Below are 26,678 nucleotides of genomic sequence, written 5' to 3' on the forward strand. Positions count from 1 at the left end.
AGTGGAAGTACCATTGTTTCACAAGTGGTGTGTTTTTTTTTTTTTGTTTTTTATTTTTTTACTTATGGAATGAAGTGGATGTCAGCAGAATGTGACAACCATAAATAGTTTTCTCAAGTTTTTATTATTTTTTTTCAATAGTATGTAATGTGGACATTTTGGGTGCAAACAGTGCTTAGTAGAGTTCACTAACAGACCACAAAAACTTGAAAAGCAGTGGCCAATTAGTACATATTTGCCCAGTCTTTAAATCCATCCTGTTGACTCTGCTGTACTTGTACTACATGGCGACTTCTGAAGGCTGAGAGCTACACATGTACAATTCTGATTTTCTTAATAGTCTAATAATTTGAACACTTACAGGACTATATTAGAGTGATTTTTGTATAATTAGTATATTTACACACTTTGTCATACGAAAATTGTGTGACCAAAACCACGCATGCTCGGAAACAAAAGAATAAATTACAATATAATATACATTGCTGTTGAAGTGTCCTGTCCTACGGGAATTTTTGCAACTTTAATAACCTGTTCATTTTTGACATGAGACTAGCATGCAAAAAAAAAACTGACAATCATTCGTCTGATATTCTCATCCTTTGTACTAGACTTAAGTGGCAGAGGTTTAGTAAATTACTGTTTTTAAATGTACCCTCTTGTTGCTCCTATTCCGTTAATAAGAAATTACAGTAATATGTGGTATTCCATCCTGTGAGCATGACTCATAAAACTGAGTAAACACTTATTTTATAAGCTAATTACGTAGTATGCAATGTAAAGCATATTAAATGAACAAAGGCCTATTAAAGCTCATAATTTTTAAAATGGTAAGATTCCTGAAATGACCAGACTTTTTTAATTTACAAAATATCACTGCCTTGCAGAAGCTTTCATGCTGGTTAGGACCCAACAGCTTGATTTTAGTAGAGGGTTAGCAAGTGATGCAGGACATTTTAAAATTGTTCGATGTGTACATTTTGATTTATCATGGGACTCTTTGGGGGAAATCTATAAGACTCCTTTCACACTGAGACGCTTTACAGGTGCTACAGCGCTTAAAATGGCGCCTGTAAAGCACCTCTCCTGTCTTTCCGGCTTTCACACTGGAGCAGTACGTTGGCAGGATGGTAGAAAAAGTCCTGCAAGCACCCCTCTTTGTAGTGGTGTATACACCGCTCCTGCCCATTGAACTGAATTGAATGGACACCAGTGCAGAACCTGCAGTGGTGCTTTGCAGGTTGTTTTAACCCCTAGTGGCTGAAAACCACCGCAAAAGCGATGGTAAAGTGCCACTAAAAATGGCAACGCTTTACCACCGACAGCCCGACACCCCAGTATGAAAGGCTCTAAAGCTGCATGTGGATCTCCCAGAGGTGTGTATGGGGTTTTGACAGCGATTAATTCATCACCCGTGAAACAGTTCACTGCTGAAACAGTAAAGGAAAGCTTCCATTGCAGACAGCAGTTTCAGTGACTGTTATCCAAAAAGGAATTTTCTACCATTTTTTAGAGTGATTTCCTCTTCCTGTTGTGTCTCGGGTAGAGGAAGTGATATTTCTAAAAATGCCTTGGACTTGGAACTTGAGAAGTCGTCTTCCCCTTTACAAAGTAGCTTTGAGAGGGTTATTACTTAAGTGAAATGGCAGCTTTTCTTAAGTGTTTTAGGCCTCATGCATGCACACTGGACATTTTTGCAGCTGCTCCTAAGGATATCTGGTGGGTTGTGTTTTTCCCCTTCTGCTTTCCCATCGCTAAACTCCCTGCGTATTGTTCTATGTGTCCATGTACACATAGCCTTTTAGTAGCGTTTTGAGGCAGGAAAATAAACCTCCTGCCAAGTGCGTCTAGGAGCTCAACTCCTGTAGATGTGTTTAGTGTTTTAACGTCAAGTAATTTTATTGGCCGGGAATATTTTTTTCTGGCTCATTAAATGATTTAACGCCCAAGTCCTTGACGCCTATAACGGTGCCTAAGCTATTGTGAAAATGGTAACCACATTTACAAGTGTCAGCGTTTGTTTTTGTTTTTTCTACAGAAATGCTGCTGCCTTCTGGGAGGGGTAACAAAAAATAACTTTTTCTATTTTATTTTTTTTCTCCTTTAGTGTTGTTTTTCAGTTCAAAAGCTCAAAGAAGTCAAACAATGGCACAGATGTTAATGCGGGCCAAATACCACAGCTGCTCTATAGGTAAAATTTTTAATAACATTAAGCTGTGCAGTTTTGTCTAAAGTTTGTTTTGTTATCAAAGATAATCTATGTTAAATTGAGTATGTTTTTCTACAGATTGCCTACAAGTGATGGCAGTGCCACTAAAGGAAAACAGCAAGTCAGTGAACCAGTTCACATCTTGAAAAGATCATTTGCCAGATCTGTTGCAGTGGTAAGTAACCTTTTACCTTGAAGCTGCATTATAGACGCACCACATTTAAAGCACTTTCATGACTCATTAGAAAAATCACCTGGTTATGAAAGAGAAAAACATTCTCCATAAGCCTTAAACCAAATGTTCCTGTGAGAATGCTTTGCTTTTCATGTACTGTTTGAATTTTGAGTTACTGTGTGGAAAATAGAGTGGGGGACAAGGTAAGCAGTTTTCAGCCTCTTCAAGTGACACTGTTTTATTTACATTATCCCTTCTTTCTGCATGCAGATGACAGTGGTTATTTTAATTTTAAAAAAAAACTACCCCCCCCTTTTTTTTTGTCCCCCCCCCTCCCCCCCGAATACACATCTGTTGCATTACCTCAGTCTTTCCCAGCTCGTCTGTAGAGAAACAGTGGTGGGGGTGTGGCTTCTAGTCCTCTGCTGCTGATCACATTCAAAATAAAAATCAACATTCAAAAACTGTTTTAAATTGCCATATAAACAATATATTTGAAAGTAAATATTTTTTTGGCAATACAATGTTGTGGGCAGGTTTCTGCCAACCACAGGCTGTCACGCCCCTCAAGCCTGTCTCTTAGAATAACAGGGGGGTAAAGCCTCTGTCAATCAAAATGTAATAGCCCACCCCTATTGTGTTTATCTTGGCATGGAGAAGGGAGGGCGTGGGCTGTTTTGTTACTGTGTATACGCCCACATGTGTCACATGGACTGCTCAGATGTTATAGGGAGGAAATGTTCAGGGTTGAAAATACACTAGCAACACTGCTCTGCCAAATTCCCAACTGCATTGGGCACATCGACAGAAGGGGGAGATGGCGAAAAGGAGGATCAACTAGGTGATTGAGTATGAAATGCATGTAATACACCATTTGACGATTTTAATGTTTAATGACACATTCACTCTGAATAAACAAAATGTGAACAGAGGCTAGTAGTACAATAAAGAACAGTTACTTTCTACAACCAGATTCTTTGCTGCACTAAAAAGATTAAGTCTGGTTGGCTGCTTTGAATAGGTGCTCCAGCTTTTGCTAATTCCCCCCCCCCCCCGGAATTAAACTGTTGGCTTCCATCATGGATATACATTTATAAAGCAGCATTCGCACCTACCACATCTGTACCCCGGATTTTAAAGAAGGTGATGATTAAAAAAAAATAAAAAATCTACTTCACGTGTTTAAAGCATAGTGGTTTGTTGCCTTTGGACTCCTAATGAAAATGATGGGCAAGATGTAAAAAAAGCAAAAAAAAAAAATAATTAAAATCTGGAAGGGGAGCTCATTTGGTATAGTGACTTTTTTTTCTCCTGTCACAAGACTCTGTAAAACAATAGTGTTATGTTGCAAACAAAAGCATTCAAATACAATCTATTTAATGCTTTCTTGATTGTAAATGTTATAAAAAGTGCAAAGTCGGGCACTACTTTCCCTAAAAACTATCCGTCTGCATTACCAAATGTATAATCATGTTCAAATCCTATATCCAAAATCGTGTTTTAAATCGTATCTCTCCATATTCTCACAACTATAGTAATAAAGAATAACTCCCATATCACATATGCACTTCTTTTAGTCCATATGAATATTGTCCCAGACACCATGTCTTTAAGTGATCTCGTGAGCTATTTCAGTCAAATCCAGTAAAGTACTCTACCCCGTGGCGAAAGAGTGCACACTCACTAACCATATATGTCCACGCATGACCTAAATCGCTTAATTGTTGAATTTACAAAACAGTCGCGGCTATTTTTCCTTTTTTTGAGAACAGAATAGAGGAGGTATTGTAACACTCGGAAAAGGAACCCTTCTAAGTAAAGCCTATATATTCTAGTATAAATGAAAAAAAAACTTAGTTTGTATATCATCTTCAAATGGATGAGGAGGGGAAAGGATGGGAGCGGGAGCTTTTGGCAAAAATCATGTGTAATTCGAAAATAAAAAAACCTGATTTTAACTCAACTGGCTCCTCACCTGAGCAAACAAACTTGCAGCTCACCGTACATATCGATAAGGCAAAAAGTTTAATGGTACAAAAGTTATGGAAAACTACATATAAAAAACCACACATGACAAGACATACATTATAGAAAAACCCAAATTTGTTGCCCTGGGAGCACGATGTTAAATTGAAATTTGTGTTAAACAGCAGCTATCACAATATGCATGGACAAAATGTATAGGAAATGGTGACGTGCTTGAAAAAAGTCCAACATGAATCCAACCAACCTATATTGCTGGCACATACTCAACTGGCAAAAAACGTATAAATGTAATCTACTTTTAAAAAGTCCGAAATAATAAGCCAAAGGGATGTGTCTTGAGGTATCAAATAAGTGAAGAGACCACCACTGTCACATAAACACACTGCCTCTTACCCATAGGTAGATGTTAATAAGCGCCTCAGCAGCGCGAGGATGTCTCTGTATCTCCTTCAGTCTCAATACCCAGTTAAGAGAAAAAAAGACTCCTCAAAGTGCAGACATCCAATTGTTGATAAAAAGCTAAAGTTATGCACTCACATTTCAGCAGGTTAATGTAGGCATTGTAGGAAATGGTCCAACCTACAAAATGCCACCAAGTCACATTGCATATCTCCAATTCCTCCTACACGTTTCCTAATCTGATATCGTCAGGGGCTTGGCTTGACTTGTTGCTCTATAGATATATCTATCTCCGTGCCTTGCAAAAGTATTCACCCCCTTGGCTTTTTACCTGTTTTGTTACATTACAGCTTTAGTTCAATGTGTGTTTTTTTTTTTTTTTTTTTTTATCTGAATTATATGTGATGGATCAAAATACAATAGTCTAAATTGAAGCAAAATTAGAAAAATATATTCCTAAAACTATTTTTCAGAAATTAATCCTGATAATTATGTGCATATGTATTCACCCCCTTTGTCATGAAGCCCATAAAAGGCTCTGGTGCAACCAATTACCTTCAGAAGTCACATAATTGGTGAAATGATGTCCACCTGGGTGCAATCTAAGTGTCACATGAGCTGTCATTTCATATACACACCTTTTTGAAAGGCCCAAGAGACCGAAGCAAGAGGCACCACTAACCAAACACTGCCATGAAGACCAAGAAACTCTCCAAACAAGTAAGGGACAATGTTGAGAAGTAAGGCCGCGTACACACGGGCGGACTGTTCGTCCAACTTTGTCCGCTGAACAGTGTTTGGGCGGACAGTCCGCTCGTGTGTGGGCTTTCAGCGGACAGTTTCAGCGGACAGTTGGACGGACAAGGTTTTTCGGAAATTCCGTAAACCTGTCCGCTGAAACCTTGTTTCAGCGAACAGTCCGCTCGTGTGTAGGCTTGTTCGTCAAACAAAGTTGCGCGCATGCTCAGAAAGGATTTTCACGCCGAAAGCTATAATGCAGTGTATAGGACGTTGTATTTTTCGTCCCGTCGTACGTGCCGTTCACGTCATCGCGCACGGTTTCAGCAAACTGTTCGTCCCTCGTGTGTGGCCATGTCCGTCCATGCTAAGTTTGAGCGGACTGTTTGCCGAAACTGTTGGATGGACAAAGTTGGGCGAACAGTCCGCGCGTGTGTACGCGGCCTAAGAGTCGGGGTTAAAGTGGAGGGCCACCCTGAAAACGAAAAAATATTAAAAATTACAAAAAAATATAAAAAAAAAAAAATGAAAAAAAAATTTTTTTTTTTACTTACCAGAAATGCCTGTTGCTAGGCACTTTCTCCTAATCTTCCTCCTCCGTGGAGATCTTGTGTCTTCTCCCTTCGTCGCGGCATCTTCTGGGTAATGAGTCGCGCTGTGTTCTGGGAACTGTGTGTTCCAGAACACAGCGCGTCCCATTCAGAAAGCGCTGCGGGACTCGCACATGCGCAGTAGCTGCGGGACAAGCGCATGCGCAGTAGGAAACGGGCAGTGAAGCCATCAGGCTCCACTGCCTGTTTCCCTTACAACGAATGGCGGTGCCGGGACCCGAGAGCCAAGGGACGGGTCGGCCTCGGGTGGCCGACATCGCGGGCGCCCTGGACAGGTGAGTGTGTTAAGTCAGCAGCTGCAGTGTTTGCAGCTGCTGACTTTTTTTTTTTTTTTTTTAAACGGACCTCCTCTTTAAGTTCTAAAAAAAAAAAAAAATCTAGGAGCACCATCAAATCTATCATAAGCATATGGAAAGAACATGGCACAACAGCAAACCTGCCAAGAGTTGGCTGCACACCAGAACTCACGGACCAGGCAAGGGGGGCATTAATCAGAGAGGCAGCACAGAGACCTAAGGTAACTCTGGAGGATCTGCAGAGTTCCACAGCAGAGACTGGAGTATCTGTACATAGGATGATAATAAGACGTATGCTCCATAGATGTGGGCTTTATGCCAGAGTGGCCAGAAGAAAGCCGTTACTTTCATCAAAAAACAAAATTACACATTTTGAGTTTGCGAAAGGGCATGTGGGAGACTCCCAAAATGTATGGAGGAAGAAGAAAAATCACTGTGTCCTCTATGGGACTTTTCATTGGGTTGCTGGAACTCAAACAATTCAAATGGATGCACATTGAGGATATTTACATGAGACATTAAACCAATTCTATCTGAAAATACACAATAGAAATAACCAAACGTTTCGAGGTGTTTTGGAAGTAAACCTTCAGGGGTAGTGGGTTTAATCACATCAAAGTGTGTGTCTACAATAGAATAGAGCAAAAAGAAAAGAGAACAATATCTGTAAGTATGTACAGTGCAATATGAAATCAGAATATTAACAGCGAACATATTTGATCAAATACATAATCATATTGCACAAACCGGTACATATATAGGTACTGACCATGTATATTGTAGCATCCAGTGGGAGATCGATCTGCCACAGGGATCAGGAAACAAAGACGGAGGTGGAAGTAAGGGGGGGGGGGGAGACCAAGAGGCAGAAGAGAGCCCCAAAGATAGACCCTAGGTACCCCAGATGGGCAGTGGGCCACAGCTGTCACAGCAGTTCCACAAAGGGCACATCCAACTCTAAAAAGGGGGGTAAACGGGACCAAAAACAAAGGCAATGGTTCTCCACCTATTCCAAGTCACTAGAAGAAATGTATAAAAAGGTTGCCATGTAACAAAATCTAGTAAGCCTTGCGGGTACATGTAAAAGGGGGGGGAGGAGGGGAAATTATATACATATGTCCAATAAAACGTAAGTTAAATCAAGACATACACTGCGAGTCAGGATTGAGGATATGTAACCACAGGTATAGAGACACAAAAATAGATCATGCTTGAGTGATCAGTCTGAGGGTAGAATGAATGTTATACTATAACCTCCTTCAGCTGTGTTGGGCTTCAGAAATTTGAAGAAATCAAATCCAAAATGGCAAAGTATTGGCTCTGCACATCAGTGCTGAGCTTAGATAAAGATCATAATTCAAGTCAAACAGTTTTATCAGCTAATGAACTTACAACTTGCCAAGCTGGGTGCAGTGTCTCACAGTACTCTGTGGTTTGCTGCAGGCAGGAGGAAGTGATTGCAAAGCACCTGTTTAAATACAAGTGTCATGCAGTAAAACTGCCCTGTGATAGGTCAGCTGTTATGTGAGGGAGGTACAGCAAGAGACATGCTGGAATTGGCTGAATGATCCCAGAGTGCAGTGTGGCCACCCCTCCACCCCGGAAGCCACCCAATAGATTGCATACAGAGGCGACATCCAATTAGGACGCCGCTATGGCATGCCTGTGTCATGCAGCTCTGTTAAAAGCCGAAACGGCATGGCGCATAGGTGATGTCTTTTTGCGATGCAGACCCAGCGTGTCCACTGGCATGGTAACCATGCATACAGACTGCCGGAAGGGAGAGGACCGAGGCGAAATGGAAAACAAAACAAACTAACCCACCTGTGAGGTCCCTTGATCATCAGTAGCTGAGGGAGACCAATCGCTAAATTATCTGGATAGGATTTCATAGACCATTATACCAAAAAGAGGATTTTACATACATTTGGGAAAAAATACTGCGCTAAAGAAATCTCTCAACAATCAGTCTAAATATCTAAAGGCTCCGATTGATACGATCTGATACACACCTATAAAGCATACAAGTCAGGAATTTCAACCGCGCTCACAATTACAAAAATCTAAAAAAATAGATCTAAAACCTATAACAGAATAATATGTATACACTATATAACTAGTCAAAAATTATAATACAAAAACCCAAGTGAATAATAAAAATATACTCTATAACTCATACAGTAATCAAGTGTACAAAAAATTATATATATATATAGTGCTCAAAAATTATATATAAGCAACAGTTCCTCATAAAGACGTAGTCATGAGCATACAGTGGTAAAGTGCACAGAATTTTTGTGAACAATCGGAAATATGAATGGAGTGCTCAAAAATTATATATAAGAAAACAGTTCTTCATCAAGATGTAATCGTGGGCATAACAGTCCAATAATCATAAGTGTTTCTTCTCAAAAAATCCTATGCGGGTGCAAGAGAATTTCCTTCACAAACACCGTGCTGATAAATGGTAAAAATGCGCGCTTGCCAAATCCCAGAATCTGAAAGGCATTTGATATCAGAAATCTTAGGGGTCATCACACAGGGACATCACCTCGTTTTCACGTGGTTGGACCATTCATAAAAGGCAAGCAATGACTCCCATAGCGTAAAACCGTAAACCAAAATCTTTTACGTGTTTGACGCAAATCACGTGACATTTGGGCGTTCGCTTTGCCGGCCGGCTTTTCTTAACGCTGATTTGACCTTTATGTTTGTGAGTGTGTTTTTTATTATGGAATAAAAGATTTTGGTTTACGGTTTTACGCAATGGGAGTCTTTGCTTGCCTTTTATGAATGGTCCAACCACGTGAAAACGAGGTGATGACCCTTAAGATTTCTGATATCAAATGCCTTTCTGATTCTGGGATTTGTATTGGACTGTTATGCCCACGATTACATCTTGATGAACTGTTTTCTTATATATAATTTTTGAGCACTCATAATAATTCATAATATTTCTGATTGTTCACAAAAATTCTGTGCACTTTACCACTGTATGCTCATGACTAAGTCTTTATGAGGAACTGTTGCTTATATATAATTTTTGAGCATATATATATATATATATATATATATATATATATATATAATATAAATTTATATATAAATTTTTTGTACACTTGATTATTGTATGAGTTAGAGTATATTTTTATTATTCACTTGGGTTTTTGTATTATAATTTTTGATTATAGTGTATACATATTATTCTGTTATAGGTTTTAGATATATATTTTTTTAGATTTTTGTAATTGTGAGCGCGGTTGAAATTCCTGACTTATAGGATTTTACATATATTACAGTTATACATTGTATTACAGATTCTGAGGATACATCTTACATAGTGTGGTGAAAATGAAACACCCGTTACGTATTAATAAAATAAATGCGATCATTATAAAGAAAAATTAGACCTAATCAGAAAAAACACTGGGTGCACATAAGCCCTTAATTGACCGAGGATTTTCTTTATATTTTAGAGAGCCCAGGTGATTATATATCACAATTTATTTCATAGATTGTATATGGCAATATTCAACAAACCTATTCAAAAAGGCCCTCTCAATTAAGGGGTTCCCACTCGGACCCTCTGCATGAGAAGGGCCTGTATGAAATTGCTCCATTCAGGCCAGGTGGTTTAGTCGCATTTAAGCGAAATATCCACCACTGTCCTGCAGGAGTGGTTTATTGGTGGCCCCACCCCATATCCCCGAATGCATCCTATCCAGTATCAGGAAGGATATCTTAGGAGTAATGCCATCGTGTAGATCTGTGACATTTCTTCCCAGTGGAAGACTAGAATTGCATGAAATTGAGAGAGGATTGGTTTTCCTATTTTTCGATGTATGTATTATATAGCAGATCCTTTCTCTGTCTCAATATGGCCCTATTGTATGCCTTTTTGAGACAGGTTTTTGAATTGCCGTGTAGGAGAAATCTCTCCCTTTAAAGATTCAGGCTCACTTTTAAACGTTAAATTCAGTACAATTTCTACATATCCTGAGATACTGGCTAAAGGGAATGGATGCCACCAGTGTTTTCAGGTGAAAGCTGCTTGCATGCAGTACGTTGAAGTTGGTTTTCCTTTCGAGGCTACTAATACAACCCATTTCATCGGTTATTCTTGACATCCAAAATGGTTATAGAAGATTTATTCCATAACATTGTGAGTGTAAAGTTAGTTATTGAGTTGATCAAGAAACAAATCTAACTGGTCATGTGAACCTTTCCCATATGAGGAAAATGTAATCGATAAAACAAACTATACCAAAGACTGATATTCCTCATAAATGAAGCCATCACCTCGGATTAGCCAATAATTTGTTCCCACTCCCCCAGGTACAGATTGGCGTACGATGGGGCACATTAATTCCCCATCGCAACACCCTGTTCCTGGAGGAAGTGGGAACCATTGAAAGTAAAGTGATTATGTTGGAGAATAAACTCAAGGGAGCCCAACAGGAATGCCCTAGTTTTTTGGTCAAACCTATTCTCCTGAGATTTCATGTCTAATACATGTTAGCCCCTTATCATGAGGTATGAAGCTATATAATGTCTCCACGTCAATCGCCACTAGGATTTACTTGGAGGAAATACGCAAGCCATCCAAAACCTGCAACAAGTGCAGGGTATCCCGTAAATAACTCGGGAGATTGATTCGTTGATGGGCACTTATGCCCATATGTAAGGTACTGAGCTTCTCGGTCAACGACCTATTGCCAGATACAATTGGTCTGCCTGAGGGCCATTTCATGCATTTATGCAATTTTGGCAGAGTAGAATGTTGGAATTTTAGGTTGTTTTTGTCCTAATAAATTCCCATTCGGGCTTTGTAATATGTTGACCAAGTGTATTGTCCACCAAGGAATTCAATTCCAGGTTAAATTTCTTGTTTTTTTTTTTTTTTGCATTGATTTTGTAATACAATTTTGTTTTCCAATATTTTCATGCACATGTCAACATACCCAGTGTTGTCCTTAATAACAATATTATCCCCCTTATGAGAGGACTTTAATTTATACCTGAATGTTCTTGTGTTCCTCCGTGTTTTCAAAGCTAGTCTTTCATCTCTTCATAAATTGCCAAGGTCGGAATTATTGATCTTAATTTTGCATATTTCAGTACCTACTAATTTGACAAATGGCACCATGTTTGAGTTGGTATTCAATGGCGGGAATTTGTCACATTTATTTTTGAATTTGGGCATTGGAGGGGGTTCTGTTTGGTCAAACCACCCCAAAAGAGGTTCCAAATCAATTTGACCTATCAGGTCAGGAACCACGTTCTCTTAAAGTAGGCTAAATAGTGCATCAAGAGCCTTAAGCTCTTGTGATACAAAGTTTGGTTCAGTGGGTATCTTCCTTGAGTACATTTGTTTGAGGATTAACTTAAGGCCAAATAGTTGGAGATCCTTGATGGCCTCAAATGTATTTATATCCTGATTGGGACAAAACTTAAACCATGCGAGAGGACCTGTGATAACAGATCAGAGAGCACATAGGTAGATTTACCACATTTAGGTCCAAGGTTGATGTTTCACAAGGAAATTAGGATTTGCTTACCTGATCTTTATTTCATTGTGATTCCACACTAGTGGCTCCTCTGAACTTTTCATCCTGTGGCTTTGTGGCTACCAACATATTTTGTCAATGAAGACAAGCAATCCTAGTATTCCACTGGGAAGACGTGTCACAGATCTACACAATGGCATTACTCCTAAGTTATCCTTCCTGATTTCGGATGCATTCTGGGATATGTAGAAATTGTAATGACAATTTTTAACGTTTAAAAGTGAGGCCAACTCTTTAAGGGAGAGACTTCTACACAGTAATTCAAAAACCTGTCTCAAATAGGAATACAATAGGGCCATATTGAGACTGAGAAAGGATCTGCTATATAATCATCATCAAAAAATAGGAAAACCAATCCTATCTCAATTATAACGGGATTCTCCAACCGACATGAAACAAAAGAATCACTAACATACTAGCATGTCCTATCCATGGACCCGATCATAGGCACATTTGTGAGTAAAAATCCATCATTTACTTTTAAGCGGGCAAGATCCCTCCAAAGATCACCTGGTTTCCATTGAGTTCAACAATTTAGGTCGACAAGATCCGTGCAAATACCCAGGTACGTTTACCTGCGGTGGCTGCAACTATTGCTGCTATATGAATACGGCACGCAATGTGATGCTCCCCAATGGTAAACTATATCGCCTGAAACATTATGCCAACTGCCAGACAATGGGCTTTGTGTATCTTCTGTGGTGTGATTTTGTTTTTATGTAGGCAAAACTATCCAGCCATTTTGGCGTTGTGCCTAACATATTTTGTTAATGAAGACTTGCAATCCTAGTCTTCCCTGGGAAGACATGTCACAGATCTACATGATGGCATTACTCCTAAGACATCCTTCCTGATATTGGATAGGATGCATTCGGTGATATGGGGTGGAGATACCAATAAACTACTCCAGTCAGAACAGAGGTGGATATTTAATTTGTCACTAAACCACCTGGCCTGAATGGAGCAATTTCATACAGACCCTTCTTGGAGGATTTCTCATCCGGAGGGTCCGAGTGGGAACCCCTTGAATGAGAGGGCTATTTTGAATAGGTTTGTTGAACATTGCCCTGTACAATCTATGAAATTGTGATATATAATCTAGGGATGCACCGAATGGGTTTTTTGGTGCCGAAACCGATACCGAAAATAAATCTTCCTTGATCCCGAAAACAGATACCGAAACGGCACCGATACCGAAATTGACTATTTTTAAAAAATATTTTTATACAGGAGATGGTCAGACTGGGGACATGCTACAGGAGATGGCCAGAGACTGCGGGCATGCTACAGGAGATGGCCAGAGACTGCGGGCATGCTACAGGTGATCAATGCAGCCTCACTGTGCCCAGCGGCCTACCAGTGCCCGCCATGTAGACTGCCTGTGCCTCACCAGTGCATATAAACACACATATAAAAACCCGCATATATATATATATATATATATATATATATATATATATATATATATATATATATATATATATATATATATATATATATTTTTTTTTTTTTCTTTTAACTTGGCAGCTGCAGCTCTGTACATTAATCTCCATGATGGGTACTGCACTCTAGGGGGAGGCAGAGAGCACAGCACACACTGCTAGACGCATCTCCTTTGCTTTCACAGTAAACAGCGTGCCTGAGCTCCTGCACAGCCGATTTACACATCGGCTGAGGAGACATATGCAGCCACCGCTGTGGAGAGGGGGACTTTAAAGCGAGACCCCACAGGCTGACTGCAGCATGGGTGAGGGGGGAGGAGGAGAGCTAAAGACAGAATGACACCCCCGTGATGGGCGGGGCCAAGCCCAGCAAGCCCCGCCCCATTTTCGCCACCAGTATCGGCGGAAATTCTCTTTCGGCTTTTTGCCGAAAGGGCCATTTTCAGCCGATATGTTTCGGCGGCCAAAGTGTCCCTGTTGGGCGTACTCGGTCCCCTCGCTTCCGGCAGTCTGTATGTATGGTTACCATGCCAGTGGACATGCCGGGTTTGCGTCACGAGATGGTGACGCGGGGCGACATCACCTATGCGCCATGCTGCTGACTTTTAACGGAGCTGCGTGACACAGGCATGCCATAGCGGCCTCCTAATTGGACATCGCCTCTGTATGCAATCTATTGGGTGGCTTCCAGGTGGGGGTCTGTGGTGCCACTGCACTCAGGGAGCATCCAGCCCCAATTCCAGCAGGTCTCTTGATGTACCTCCCTCGCATAACAGCAGACCTATCATCACAAGGCTGTTTTAAGGCATGACACTTGTATTTAAACAGGTGCTTTGCAATCACTTCCTCCTGCCTGCTGCAAACCAGAGTACTGTGAGACGCTGAACCCAGCTTGGTAAGTTCATTAGCTGATAAAACTGTTTGAATTATGATCGTTATACAAGCTCAGCACTGATGTGGAGAACTAATACTTTGCTCTTTTGGATTTGATTTCTGAAGCCTAACAAAGCTGAAGGAGGTTATAGTATAACCTTCATTCTACCCTGCTGATCACTCAAGCATGGTCTTTTTGTGTCTATCTGTGGTTACATATACTAAGAGTCAGGATTGAGGGTATGTCTTGATTTTAACTTACCACATTTTAGTGGACATAAGTATATCATTTTTATTTTTTTATTTTTCCCCCTTTTACATGTACCCACAAGGCTTACTAGATTTTGTTACATGGCAACTTTTTACATATTTCTTCTAGTGACTTGGAATATGTGGAGAACCATTTCCTTTATTTTTGGTCCTGGTTTTCCCCCCTTTACAGAGTGGGACGTGCATTGTTGGGGGTGCCCTTTGTGGAATTGCTGTGGCCAGTTGCCCATCTGGGAGACCCAGGGTCTATCTTTCGGGCTTTCTTCTGCCTCTTGGTCTTTTCCCCCCTTACTTCCACTTCCTTGTCTCTGTCTCCTGGTCCCTGTGGCACTGTGGCAGATCGATCTCCCACTGGATGCTACAGATGTCTGAGAGTCTATAATATACATGATCAGTACCTAATGTATGTACTGGTTTGTGCAATATGGTTATGTGTTTGATCAATATGTTCACTGTTAATGTTTTGATTTCCTATTACAATGTACATGCATATAGATATTGTTCTCTTCTTTTTGCTCTAGTCTATTGTAGACACACTTTGGCGTGATTAAACCCACTACCCCTGAAGAAGAGGCTTACTTCGAAACGTTGGGCTATTTCTATTGTGTATTTTCATATAGAATTAGTTTGTCTCATGTAGATTTCCAACATCCTCAAAGTGCATCCATTTTAGATGTTTTTTGGTATGTCATAATTAGTAATTTTATAGCTTTCAACAAATATATATATTTTTTTAAGGAATTTGTTCACTCTCGTACTAATATTGAGTGCCAGCAACCCAATGCAAAGTCCCATACAGGACAAACTCTTTGTTTTTTTTTTGTTTGTTTTTTTTCTGTTTCATTAGGGATGTGGGTTATATTTCATACAGGGGTGACACCATTCCTCCAAAATGTATGGGGGAAGGTGCTTTGGTCTGAGACTAAAATTGAACTCTTTGGCCATCAAAGAAAATGCAATGTCTGGTACAAACCCAACACATTATATCACCCAAGAACACCATCCCCACAGTGAAACGTGGTGGCAGCCTCATGCTGTAGGGATATTTTTCAGAAGTTGGGACTGGGAAACTGGTGAGAGTTGAGGGAAAGCTGGATGGTGCTAAATACAAGGATATTCTTGAGCAAAACCTGTATCACTGTGGTTTGAGGCTAGGCTGGAGGTTCATCTTCCAGCAGGACAATGACCCCAAACACACTGCTAAAGCAACACTTGAGTGGTTTAAGGTGAAACATGTAAATGTGCTGGAATGGCTTAGTTAAAACCCAGACCTAAATCCATAGAAAAATCTGTGGTCAGACTTAAAGTTGGATGGTTTGGACTTGTGAACAGCAACTTTTAAGGAGCTGGAGCAGTTTTGCCAGGAGGAATGGGCAAAAATCCCAGTGGTAAGATGTGGCAAGCTCATAAACTTATACAAAGTGACTTGGGGCTGTTATAGCCGCCAAAGGTGGCTCTACTAAGTAATGCCTTTAGGGGGTAAATAGTTATGCAAGTTGACTTTTTCTGTTATTTTGTCCTATTTGTTTGCTTCATAATAAAAAAAATCAAAGTTGTGGGCATGTTCGGTGAATTATGCAAACCCTCAAACAATCCATGTTAACTCCAGGTTGTGAGGCAATAAAACACGAACAATGCCAAATGGGTGAATACTTTTGCAAGGCACTGTATCTATATAGCTAACGGCTAATTGGTGGGCAGGCACTGCCTGCGTTCCAACAGCAGGAAGCAATAGAAAATCTACTCCAATGAGTTCTGATAACAGGAAATACTTATGCACTCCATTGACAGGAAGCATCAATACTTACAGTAAAACTTAAGCAACCAGGCCAGGAGGCAGCGCCATCTTGTGGTACAAAATATATTAAAATTTAAACAATTGATAACATTACAACACTTGTACACAATTTCTTGCATATTCCCGAAACATTAATGACACTTACAATAAAAAAAAAAGTTGTATAGGAGACAAAAGGGTACAAACCAAAAACTGATTAGCTATTAATGAATGAATTAATATCCTAGGTTCATACTATGTGGGGCATAGCGCCTAACCTGATAAATTCACTTTGCTTTAAGAGGTGTTGTTACTGCTCCCATTACTAGTGAATCTATCAATGCCAATTAACACAGTACCACTAGGATCTCTATTACACGAGTCATAATGCTTGGATAAACTGTGGTTAGGAAACCCTTTTTTTTATTTTGCCCAAATGTTCACTTAATCGCACATACTGCATCCGTATCGTGTGGAAGATATGTGCAATTGGTGGAAAAGGAGTGAAACGACTCTGTCCTTCTGCGCATATGTGCGTTAATTTTACATATGGGATACTTCCTACAAGGGAAGAAGTCGCGCATATTCTGAAAAAACACAGGTTTCTTTGAGGGTTCAATAATATTGGGTGCTACCTGTAACCTTATTGGGGGGACCCCTCTACACACCATGCAAGGTTTCTCAGAGATGAGGCCCTAGAATTCCGTCATTACTGAGTATGCCCCCAGTGTTTACTCATTGATTTCTTAAAATGTTGACTGGAATTGGTAGTAAGGAGCGCAAACTTAAGAGTCATCTTAGTCCTAGGGGCCAGCAGATCTGACCCTTTCATCAGCACTTTTTAATAGCATCTTCCAATTCTGATAACTGATGGCCTTTCTCAAGGAATTTTAACTTGTGAGATGAGGCCTCCTGGTGAAAGTCAATCCTATTGGTGCAATTTCTCTTGAGTCCTAAGAATTGACTCTTGGGCACCGACCTCAACCAAGCTGTATGGTGAAAGCTATTATTTTTAATAAAGCTAGTTCTGTCAGTTTCTTTAAAATAGGTGGATGTATAGATCGCCAGCCACAGCCTTATCTAAAAAAAGGGATTTCCGGCTCGCTAGCCTCATGTTTGTTCTAAGATTATATCCTTATTGGCATTCAGTTCGGCCATATACGGGTCAAGCGATTCAAAGTGACCATCCCATAGGAGGAGGATGTCTATATACTTTTTCCAGAGAATCGGCTCCGGTCTAGGCCTGATAGATGACCTTCTCCTCCCACTTGGCCATAAAGAGGTTGGTCATGCTTGGGGTGAACTTTGCCACACGTCTATTCTGTAAATAATTGCCTCAGAACCAAAAATAATTGTGCCCCATCACAAAATCCAAGAGCCTTAAATTCCCTCTGAACATCCAGCAGGTCACTTGAGCGGAGTGTCAGGAACCATGAAATCAGGCCGAGACAGAAGTAAAGTTAAATCACACTTGTTTAATAATAAAAGTAAAAAGAACAAAAGTAGTCCATTCCAGTTACTGAACTTTGGCTATGTTTTGTCAGCCAAGCCAGAAGTCGGATCAATGTAGTGGAACAGCAAGCAGCATTTGGAGCCAGAAGGGATGTCAGCAATTCAAGTCTTGAACAGGATCGCAGGATATGGTTTCTGTGATGTTGGCCAAGGTGAAGGCAGGGCTCCTCTAGGCAGGACTGACTAGCAGGATGTCAACAGCTGACTAACACTGGAGAGATGGGAGCTGAAAATTGGCAACCAGCTGATCAGCCAGCTCAGAAGGAAGGGCTGAGCCCAACCCAGCCTTGACACTGAAAAAATGATCCACGGCGTCGCAGCCATGTTGATGCAAGATGGTGTAGAGAGATGTTACATCTGCCGTGGCCAGTATGTTACTCTCCTTCTATTAAACAGTCTTTGGGATTGATGAAACCTGAGTGGAAGCTCTAAGAAAAAGGGGGGGGGGTTATGGGCTACCAAGGGCCGCAAGAAATAGTCTATATATCGACCGACTCTAGAGCTAATGCAGTCGATACCACTCACAATAGGCCTTCCAGAAGGGTGCACTGAATCCTTGTGAACCTTTGGCAGGTAATTGTTCACAGGTATGCTTGGAGCCACAGGAGTCCAGGAAACCAAATTTCTGCTAAAACCTTAATCAACCAAACTTATTAGATCTTTCTTAAATAGTAGGATTTCCCTTTTAGTGGAATGTGTCTCATCATCCGATAATAATCTAAGCATCTCTGTCTGATGGGCTGCTCTAAGATCACAAGTCCTCCACCCAGTCAGTGGGTCGCACCACAATGTCATTCTGCTTTTTTAGACTATCAAGTCCTTTACTGAACATATCACTTCTACCATTTCTAATGTTTAATTGTTCTAAATCGTTGCTCACACACTCCCTGAAAACCTTAAGGGATGGGACTAGATTCCCTGGTGGGTTTAACAAAGACACGTTCGAGCAGGGATATGCAATTAGCGGACCTCCAGCTGTTGCAGAACTACAAGTCCCATGAGGCATAGCAAGACTCTGACAGCCACAAAAATGACACCCAGAGGCATGATGGGAGTTGTAGTTTTACAACAGCTGGAGGTCCGCTAAATGCATATCCCAGCGTTAGACAATTAGGTATGTTTTTACCTTTAGTGGATACCATCCTAGTAGACCTAAAAGGATTTGTGATCATATACCTTTTGATATTGATCTTGCAAACAAATATGTGGAGATCAATAAAGATTTGAAATTTAGACTGGAGACTGGTAGTAGTGCTCCAGAGCAGTGCTTCTCAAGTCTGGTCCTCAAGGTGCCCCAATAGGTCATATTTTCAAGATTTTCCTCAGATGAAACAGCTGTGGTAATTACTAAGGCATTGAAACTGATCAAATCACCTGTGCAAAAAATAATGGAAATCCTGAAAACAATGTTCTGTTATTCCAACATGTGGTTGGTGGGTGCTTTTTATTTTTATTTTTTCTTCTTCTTCTTCTTCTTATGCATGTGGTGGAGCACTTCACTGGATTTGATTGAAAGTCTCTCACAAGATAACCTAAAGACACTATATCTGGGATAATATTTCTATGGACTAGAAGAGGTGCATATGTGATATGGGAATAGTTATGTATTAATATGGTTGTGGTTCACTGGTCCCCGTTTGTGTCCTGGGAACTGTGGTTGTATGGGTGCGTGCATCTGCTGCTAGCTATTCCCGGAAGTGGGTGCAGATACCTGGAGTATATGAATATATGATCATTAACACTATTCTTAAACATTATTTGGTTTTGTAGACTATTAGATATTGGGGAAGGAGTAGCGCCTACCTTTATACTATGTTTTCAGTGTGTTTTACACTTAAAGGGGCAGCTGAACTTTATTCATTTACTTAATTGCTATTGGGTTGCGTGGGGGCAGATACCTGGAGTATACAGGTATTTGCGCACCCCGCCAATTGTGGCACCGGAGGGGGGGAGGAATCTGATGAGCGGAAGTTCCACTTTATGGTGGAAATACGCTTTAAGAACAATTTTATGATTTTGGTTATTGGATTTAATGATATAACCAATATATGATCATTAACACTATTCTTAAACATTATTTGGTTTTGTAGACTATTAGATATTGGGGAAGGAGTAGCGCCTACCTTTATACTATGTTTTCAGTGTGTTTTACACTTAAAGGGGCAGCTGAACTTTATTCATTTACTTAATTGCTATTGGGTTGATGTCTCTCATCACACTTTTGTTACATTAATTGTAAATGTTGCCTTCCTCAAGGAATGTTTTGAATCCTTACTGAGCATTTTACACTGGAGTTGGACCACTCTGGTTCTTGGGGTGGAAGAGCTCAGAGGACTAAAAGGTTTCCAATACACAGCAACCCTCCTGGATTTGGAAAGACTGCGTTTTGTGGGTACCTGCTGTTTGCGGTTGTTGCGAGTCTACACATGTGAAATATACCCTATAGCAGGTACTACGTTTTAAGTTCTTCTTTCTCCCCTTCTTTCTCCCCTTCTTTCTCCCCTTCTTTCTCCCCTTCTTTCTCCCCTTCTTTCTCCCCTTCTTTCTCCCCTTCTTTCTCCCCTCCCTCTTCTTCCTCTCCCTCTTCTTCCTCTCCCTCTTCTTCCTCTCCCTCTTCTTCCTCTCCCTCTTCTTCCTCTCCCTCTTCTTCCTCTCCCTCTTCTTCCTCTCCCTCTTCTTCCTCTCCCTCTTCTTCCTCTCCCTCTTCTTCCTCTCCCTCTTCTTCCTCTCCCTCTTCTTCCTCTCCCTCTTCTTCCTCTCCCTCTTCTTCCTCTCCCTCTTCTTCCTCAGCTCAAAATTGAAAAGCCATTGTTTTTAAGTTTCTCCTCAAATGTCTTGTGTGTTTAACTATATGCTGAAATGTAAGATGTGGCAATTGTGGCTTTTTGTAAAAATGAGGCTTTATAGCTGCAATAAGTACAAGAAAAACTGTGGGATGTCTGTCAATTGTGTGCTTTGTGTCCAACATTGGTTGTTCGGTTTTGCTCAATTTACCATGTGAGCGCCAATACAGCCTAATATATGTATTTGTAGTTTGCATATATACACCCATGTACAAATTGGTATACTTTTTCCTTCCTACTTCTATTCTATTTTAGCTTCCACTAAGGCTGTTGTAGAAGAGACAACCAAACTAGCTGAGTGCGTTGGAAAAACCAGGACATTGCTTAGAAAAATCCTCTCTGAAGGTGTGGATAACTGCATGACAAAACTGGATAATGACCCTCAAGGATATCTCAGCCAGCCATTAAGTCTGCTTGAAGCTGTTTTGCAAGAGTGTCATAACACCTTTACAGCCTGCTTCCACTCTTTTTATCCAACTCCTGCACTCCAGTGGGCATGTTTGTGTGACTTGCTCAACTGCTTGGATCAGGTAAACTATCACTTTTTCAGTTCTGGGTTGGTGTGTTTAAAATCCGGCAGTGGCCGACCGGCCGGGATGAAATCTCCCGCGCCCATGCGCTGGAGTCACTATATCGCAGCTCCGGCCACTCACAGCGCCGGAGCCGCGATACCCGAGGGAGCATGTCGGCTCCCTCGGCGTGGATCGGGCCAGATTTCGGGGGGCCTCGTTCTAAGGTAAGTATTTCATAATGAGCTAGTATGCGGTGCATACTAGCTCATTATGCCTTTTGCTTTGCAGGTGGTAAAAAAAAAAAAAAATTAGCGGGTTTACTACTGCTTTAACAGCATGCTCTGAGTGCTTGACTGGTCAGTGCATACGGAGCAAAATGAAAGTCCTGTTTTTTTTTTTTTTTTTTTTTTTTTTTTTTTTTGTGGGTAAAGAGTTCCATTTAAAAATGCAGCATTCTAGGTGATGCAAGTTTTTTAGGTATAACCTATAGTGCTTGCTTTGCTTAGTTATATTTTTTAATTTGCTGAAACTTATTCGTGGACATTTGCGCAAGTAAGCTATGTTCCGAAAAGGTTGCTAAACACTAACTTTGTGATTGAACACTGATTTTTGTCTGTAACAGAGGTATAATGACTTTCCTTTATTTTATTTATTTATTTTAGGACATCCAGGAAGCAAATTTTAAAACATCAAGCAGCCGTCTGTTAGCAGCTGTTATGTCTGCTCTGTGTCACACTTCTGTGAAGCTTACATCCATCTTTCCTATCGCTTATGATGGTGAAGTCCTACTTCGCTCCATGGTGAAACAAGTCAGCACAGAGAATGACACTGCATTGGCTCACCGCTTTCCTCTACTGGTGTCAGCAATGGAGAAACTCAGTCAGGTCTGCCTAGGTTTTCTTTCCAAATTTTAAAAAGGCGTGCAAGTAAATTTCTTTATGACTTTGGCATTGGATTTATGAAAATTTCTCTTAGAAATCAGGGCTCCCGAGCTAGTTAACATGTCCTATTCTCGTATTCATATTTAAAAATAAGCCTTTGCAATGTGGCCGGAAAGAACTACCAACTGGAAACCATGTACAGCTGTGGCCAAAAGTTTTGAGAATGACAAAATATTAATTTTCATGGACAGACCACTTGCTGGACTTCGGCGCACTGAAGCATCCTTCCCAAATACAGTGGAAATGTTTTTTTTTCATCTGATCACTCTTCATAACCTTCTGGATTATATACAAATTGCCATAATAAAAACAGACTGAAAATGAATGTGTCATTCTCAACTTTTCACCAGGCTGTGCTTCTGGTTTCCACTTACCTACTTTCATTTCAGCTGCCATTTTCACCCTGGCTCTCTCTACCCTCTTAACACCCATTTTACCCACAAAATACCTACATGCACAAAGTCCTCCCTGCGGCTAAACTCGCCGACCCTGACTCTTGGCTCTCCTGCACATTCTTCCTGCCTCCCCATGCATGTCCATCCTAGTGCCAGTGCTCCCGGGCTCTCCCCCTCCTATACAGCTCTGCCAAGTGTGTGGGGGTGTTTCACTGCAGGCCACTGTGGTTCCTCCCAACTACCCTATGTCACTTCTGTGTTCTGCAGTGACTAGTGGCTATTGTGGGACCTGCTCTTTGTCCAGCCCAATGGGTTGAATAGCGTAATCGCTGACAGTTCTCTATATTTGAAATCTTTGCAAATGTACTGCTGGACAGGTTGTAAAGGTGGAGCTGAGTTATATATAGTTATATATGTGTGTAATTTTTTTTTTCTTCATGTCCTAGGCACTTTAATGCACCAAAGTAGATAAAAAAAATGGAGTGATTTGTGACACAAATGCAATTGCAAGATAACCCAGTAGGGAAATGGATGCCATTTAAAACCTTGTAAAATGCACACTATATGGAACAGATCCTTATAGGCTGCTGCATTTAAAAGTAGGTAAATGGTTGTCTTGGAAACAGGCATCCACTACAGTAGATCTGTCAAGTGTCCTGACTTGGCTTTGGATGAGAAAGTCTAACCACCTTGGATGATTAAAACCTTTTATCTGCCAGTTCCCAATCCTCTGGCACCATGTTATTGATGAGCTAATTAGTAGGCATATTTGCAAGGGAGAATCTTCTGTAAAATCAGGACTAGGAAGAGAAACTGCACTGAGTGAGCTAGTTTTACCAAGTTTAAAACTGATATATAATATGGGGGCTGACAAAGGCATGGCAGGGGCTTGTTCAAGCACTATTACAGCAAAGGGCTGACCTTGGTTTGAGTAGTAAAGTAGACCAGGATGAAATGGTGTTTGGGCTGACACTTGGCGCAGCTATAAGAGGTAATAATTGCCAAATTGACATCCTAGACAACAAGAATATATTCTGGTGTGTATGAGTAAATGTTTTGATTTTGCAGGATAGAGCACTGGTCCACACTAGCACGGCCTCAAGTCGTTCTACTTTGCACTGATCTGCAGCTTTGAAATCATGCTAATTTGTATTTCTGATTTCATTGTGGCTTGTAATGTCATTTAACAGAAGTCAATGCAAGTTGCATTGAAATCGCAGGGACCTATTTAAAAGTTGCTGCGACTTGAGTCGCAGCGGTTTGAACCTGTCCATTGCCAAAAATAGGATGCAGTTTTGAACTGTCAAATTGCATGACAATTCTCATTGGTGTGAGTAAGGGCTGAAACTGTCAGAACCCTAGAGATGGGTAAATTTACTCTTGATTATTGTAGATGTGCCAAAAGCTCAGTAGTCTGGCTGACCTCACTAGGGGTAGGAGGAAAAGGGCAATCAGATGACTTTCTGCATTAAGTGGGGCCCAATATATGTGTTGTCAGATATTTGCATGAAAGACCTAACTGTTTCTTGTAGTGTTGGTGGAGTTTGTTTCTTTTTGGAATTAAAGGTTATAGCACCTCCATGTCCAGGCTTGAAGCATCTAGAACGCTATCCTTGTATGATTGGGACTCTTCAGTCTGCACACACCATGAGTAAGGATGAGCTCGGGCGTGCTTGCAACTGCAGAGCCCGCCAGGAAATTGGTACTACACAGCATGAATCACAGGCATTGAGACATTTCCCGATCTCTCTAGGCGCGGATCGGGAACATGTCTCACTGCTTGTGAAGAGCGCTCTGCACGTGTGGGTGTGAACATGCCTGAGCTCATCCTTAACCATGAGGACAGAGGTTATCTGCTTATGCTTCTAATTTCTGAGAGGAGTGGGATTGAAGGATTGAAGCCAGGAGTTGAACAGGATTTCTGATGCCTCGCTCCAAGATCCAGAGGATCTAGCCAAAGATAAAGTTGGCCTGTAAACCTATGGGAAATACTGGTGCATGATCGCAGTATCTCATTAAATCTCAGCATGATTGCAGTATCTCACTAAAAGACACAAAAAAAGTAGATCCACTTTTTGGTAGAGTTTACATTCTTTAGGGCCTTTTTCCTGGTAGCATTTGTGCCATAACTTCTACCATTGCCATTAAAGCGGTAGTAAAGCGGTAGTAAACCCGCAAATTTATTATTTTTTTTTTTTTTACCACCTGCAAAGCAAAAGGCATAATGAGCTAGTATGCACCACATTCTAGCTCATTATGAAATACTTACCTTAGAATGAGGCCCCAACATCTGGCCCGATCCACGCCGAGGGAGCTGACATGCTCCCTCTGCGTTTCTTCCGGGTATCGCGGCTCGGGCGCTGTGAGTGGCCGGAGCCGCGATATCGTCACTCCTGTGCATGCACGCGGGCCGGCCACTGCCGGACTTTCAGCCGAGAATCCCCTTGTGCGCATGCGCCGCTGCAGTTAGTGGTGCATACCGAGGGGAATATCTCTTAAACCATACAGGTTTAGGAGATTTTTTTTTTTTACCTACAGGTAAGCCTTATTATAGGCTTTCCTGTAGGTAAAAGTTAAAAAAATTAGTATACAACCACTATAAGTAAATATATTTGTGAACCATCTGGCTGTCCCATCCCACCCCAGGTTTCTTTTCTATCTTTGTTTTACCGGTGCACCTCTCCCTCTCTTTGTATAAATTTGTTTCTATATCATGTTTTCCTCGCTCTTTTCCAATATTGTTTGTGTTTACACTGTATTTTTTTTCTTCCTATATTCACAATTGGCTGTGTGCAGTTCTATGTGAATGCCTCCTTTTTTTTTCTTTTTTTTTTTTCTTTTTTTTTTCTTATGTTTGTTTTTATAGAAAAATCCCAGGAACTAGGTAACCAATGTACCTAAAATGCAGATGCCATTTCTGACATGAAAGGATGAATACTATCATAACAGTAGATTCACAATTGCTCATAAGACTTTTTTTTTCTTTTTTCTCATTTTAGAGCGAGGAGAATGTTTCTGGAATGACTAGCTTCCGTGAGGTTCTGGAAAAGATGTTGGTCATTGTTGTGCTGCCTGTTAGGAACAGCTTACGCAGGGAACAGGAGCTCTTTTCTTCACACCTGGTATCCAACACATGTGGTCTCCTGGCCAGTATTGTCAGTGAACTGACAGCATCTGCTCTTGGATCAGAGGTACACTTGCGATTTGGTCATTGAATACTTTTAAAAATTTCACATGTTCATTCTCATAACCCTTGTTATACAAGTCCTTAAAGAGGAAGTAAACCCTGATGAGTTTTCTTCCTCTTTCATTCTCTGCAAAGGTAAAGCATAATGGACTACTATGCATCGCCTGTCTTTCGGCAAATATCTCCTAAACCGTGTAGGTTTAGGAGATATTTCTAGGACCTACAGGTAAGCCTTAATCTAGGCTTACCTGTAGGTCAAAGTTGGTTGTAAGGGTTTCCAACCACTTGAAAAAAAATTTGTTCAATAATTTATTTTGGTAGTGTTCGTGCAACTTTACTGACTTTTCTGTATAGGCATAATACTGTTGCATCTTTAAAACGCACAATAGCAGCTGTGGATTTGTTACTAGTTTATCTGCAGAAAGCAAATGTTTAGTTGGCCTAAAGTGGTTGTAAACCCTTACATCTACCCAGTGAAGTGACTAGCCTCAATTGACACACGGATGAAACGCATCCTCCTACATAAGGTGTACCTGTTTATCCGCAGTCTGATCTTCTCCACATGCGCTCAAAGTCCAGAATTTCTAAAGCTTGTCTGAGCTGTCAAAAAGGGGAAGACCCGAAGTTGAACTCTGCAGAGCTCTGTTCTGAGTGCTGATTGGAGGGAATGGACACATCCCTCTTCACACAGCACACAGGAACAGAACTGAGACTGTCAATCAGCTCGAGCTCCCACCTCGTCACTTTTTTTTTTCTTCCTTGGTGTCAGGAAAACCTCTCAGAATTGACCCCCGCTGATAGAGGATTGAAGCAGCAGACAAGACAAGTACACACTATAGACAGACATGCTTTGTTAATGTTTTATGTCTGAGGTTTTTACCAACTTTAAAATGATTGTAAAGTCTGCTTTAAAAAAGTTATACTTTCCTGCTCTGTTGCAGTGGT

The 26,678-nt window shown here is 40.8% G+C and overlaps 1 protein-coding gene across 16 annotated transcripts in view; it reads left to right on the forward strand.

Moving 5' to 3' along the window:
• Nucleotides 1–26,678, forward strand: part of MYCBP2 (MYC binding protein 2) — a 399,577-nt gene that overhangs the window by 197,817 nt on the left and 175,082 nt on the right. For all 16 annotated transcript variants that reach the window (XM_077483080.1, XM_077483077.1, XM_077483078.1 and 13 more), the window contains 6 exons: nt 2,108–2,191; nt 2,288–2,384; nt 20,112–20,304; nt 20,954–21,228; nt 21,873–22,094; nt 25,546–25,737. In XM_077483080.1, coding sequence (XP_077339206.1) covers nt 2,108–2,191; nt 2,288–2,384; nt 20,112–20,304; nt 20,954–21,228; nt 21,873–22,094; nt 25,546–25,737 — 1,063 coding nt within the window. The remainder of the gene's footprint in view (nt 1–2,107; nt 2,192–2,287; nt 2,385–20,111; nt 20,305–20,953; nt 21,229–21,872; nt 22,095–25,545; nt 25,738–26,678) is intronic.

The sequence above is a fragment of the Lithobates pipiens genome, unplaced genomic scaffold (assembly GCF_037356315.1).
Source record: "Lithobates pipiens isolate NorthernLeopardFrog02 unplaced genomic scaffold, aLitPip1_a1.2 Scaffold_16, whole genome shotgun sequence".
In the NCBI taxonomy this organism is placed as follows: Eukaryota; Metazoa; Chordata; class Amphibia; order Anura; family Ranidae; genus Lithobates; species Lithobates pipiens.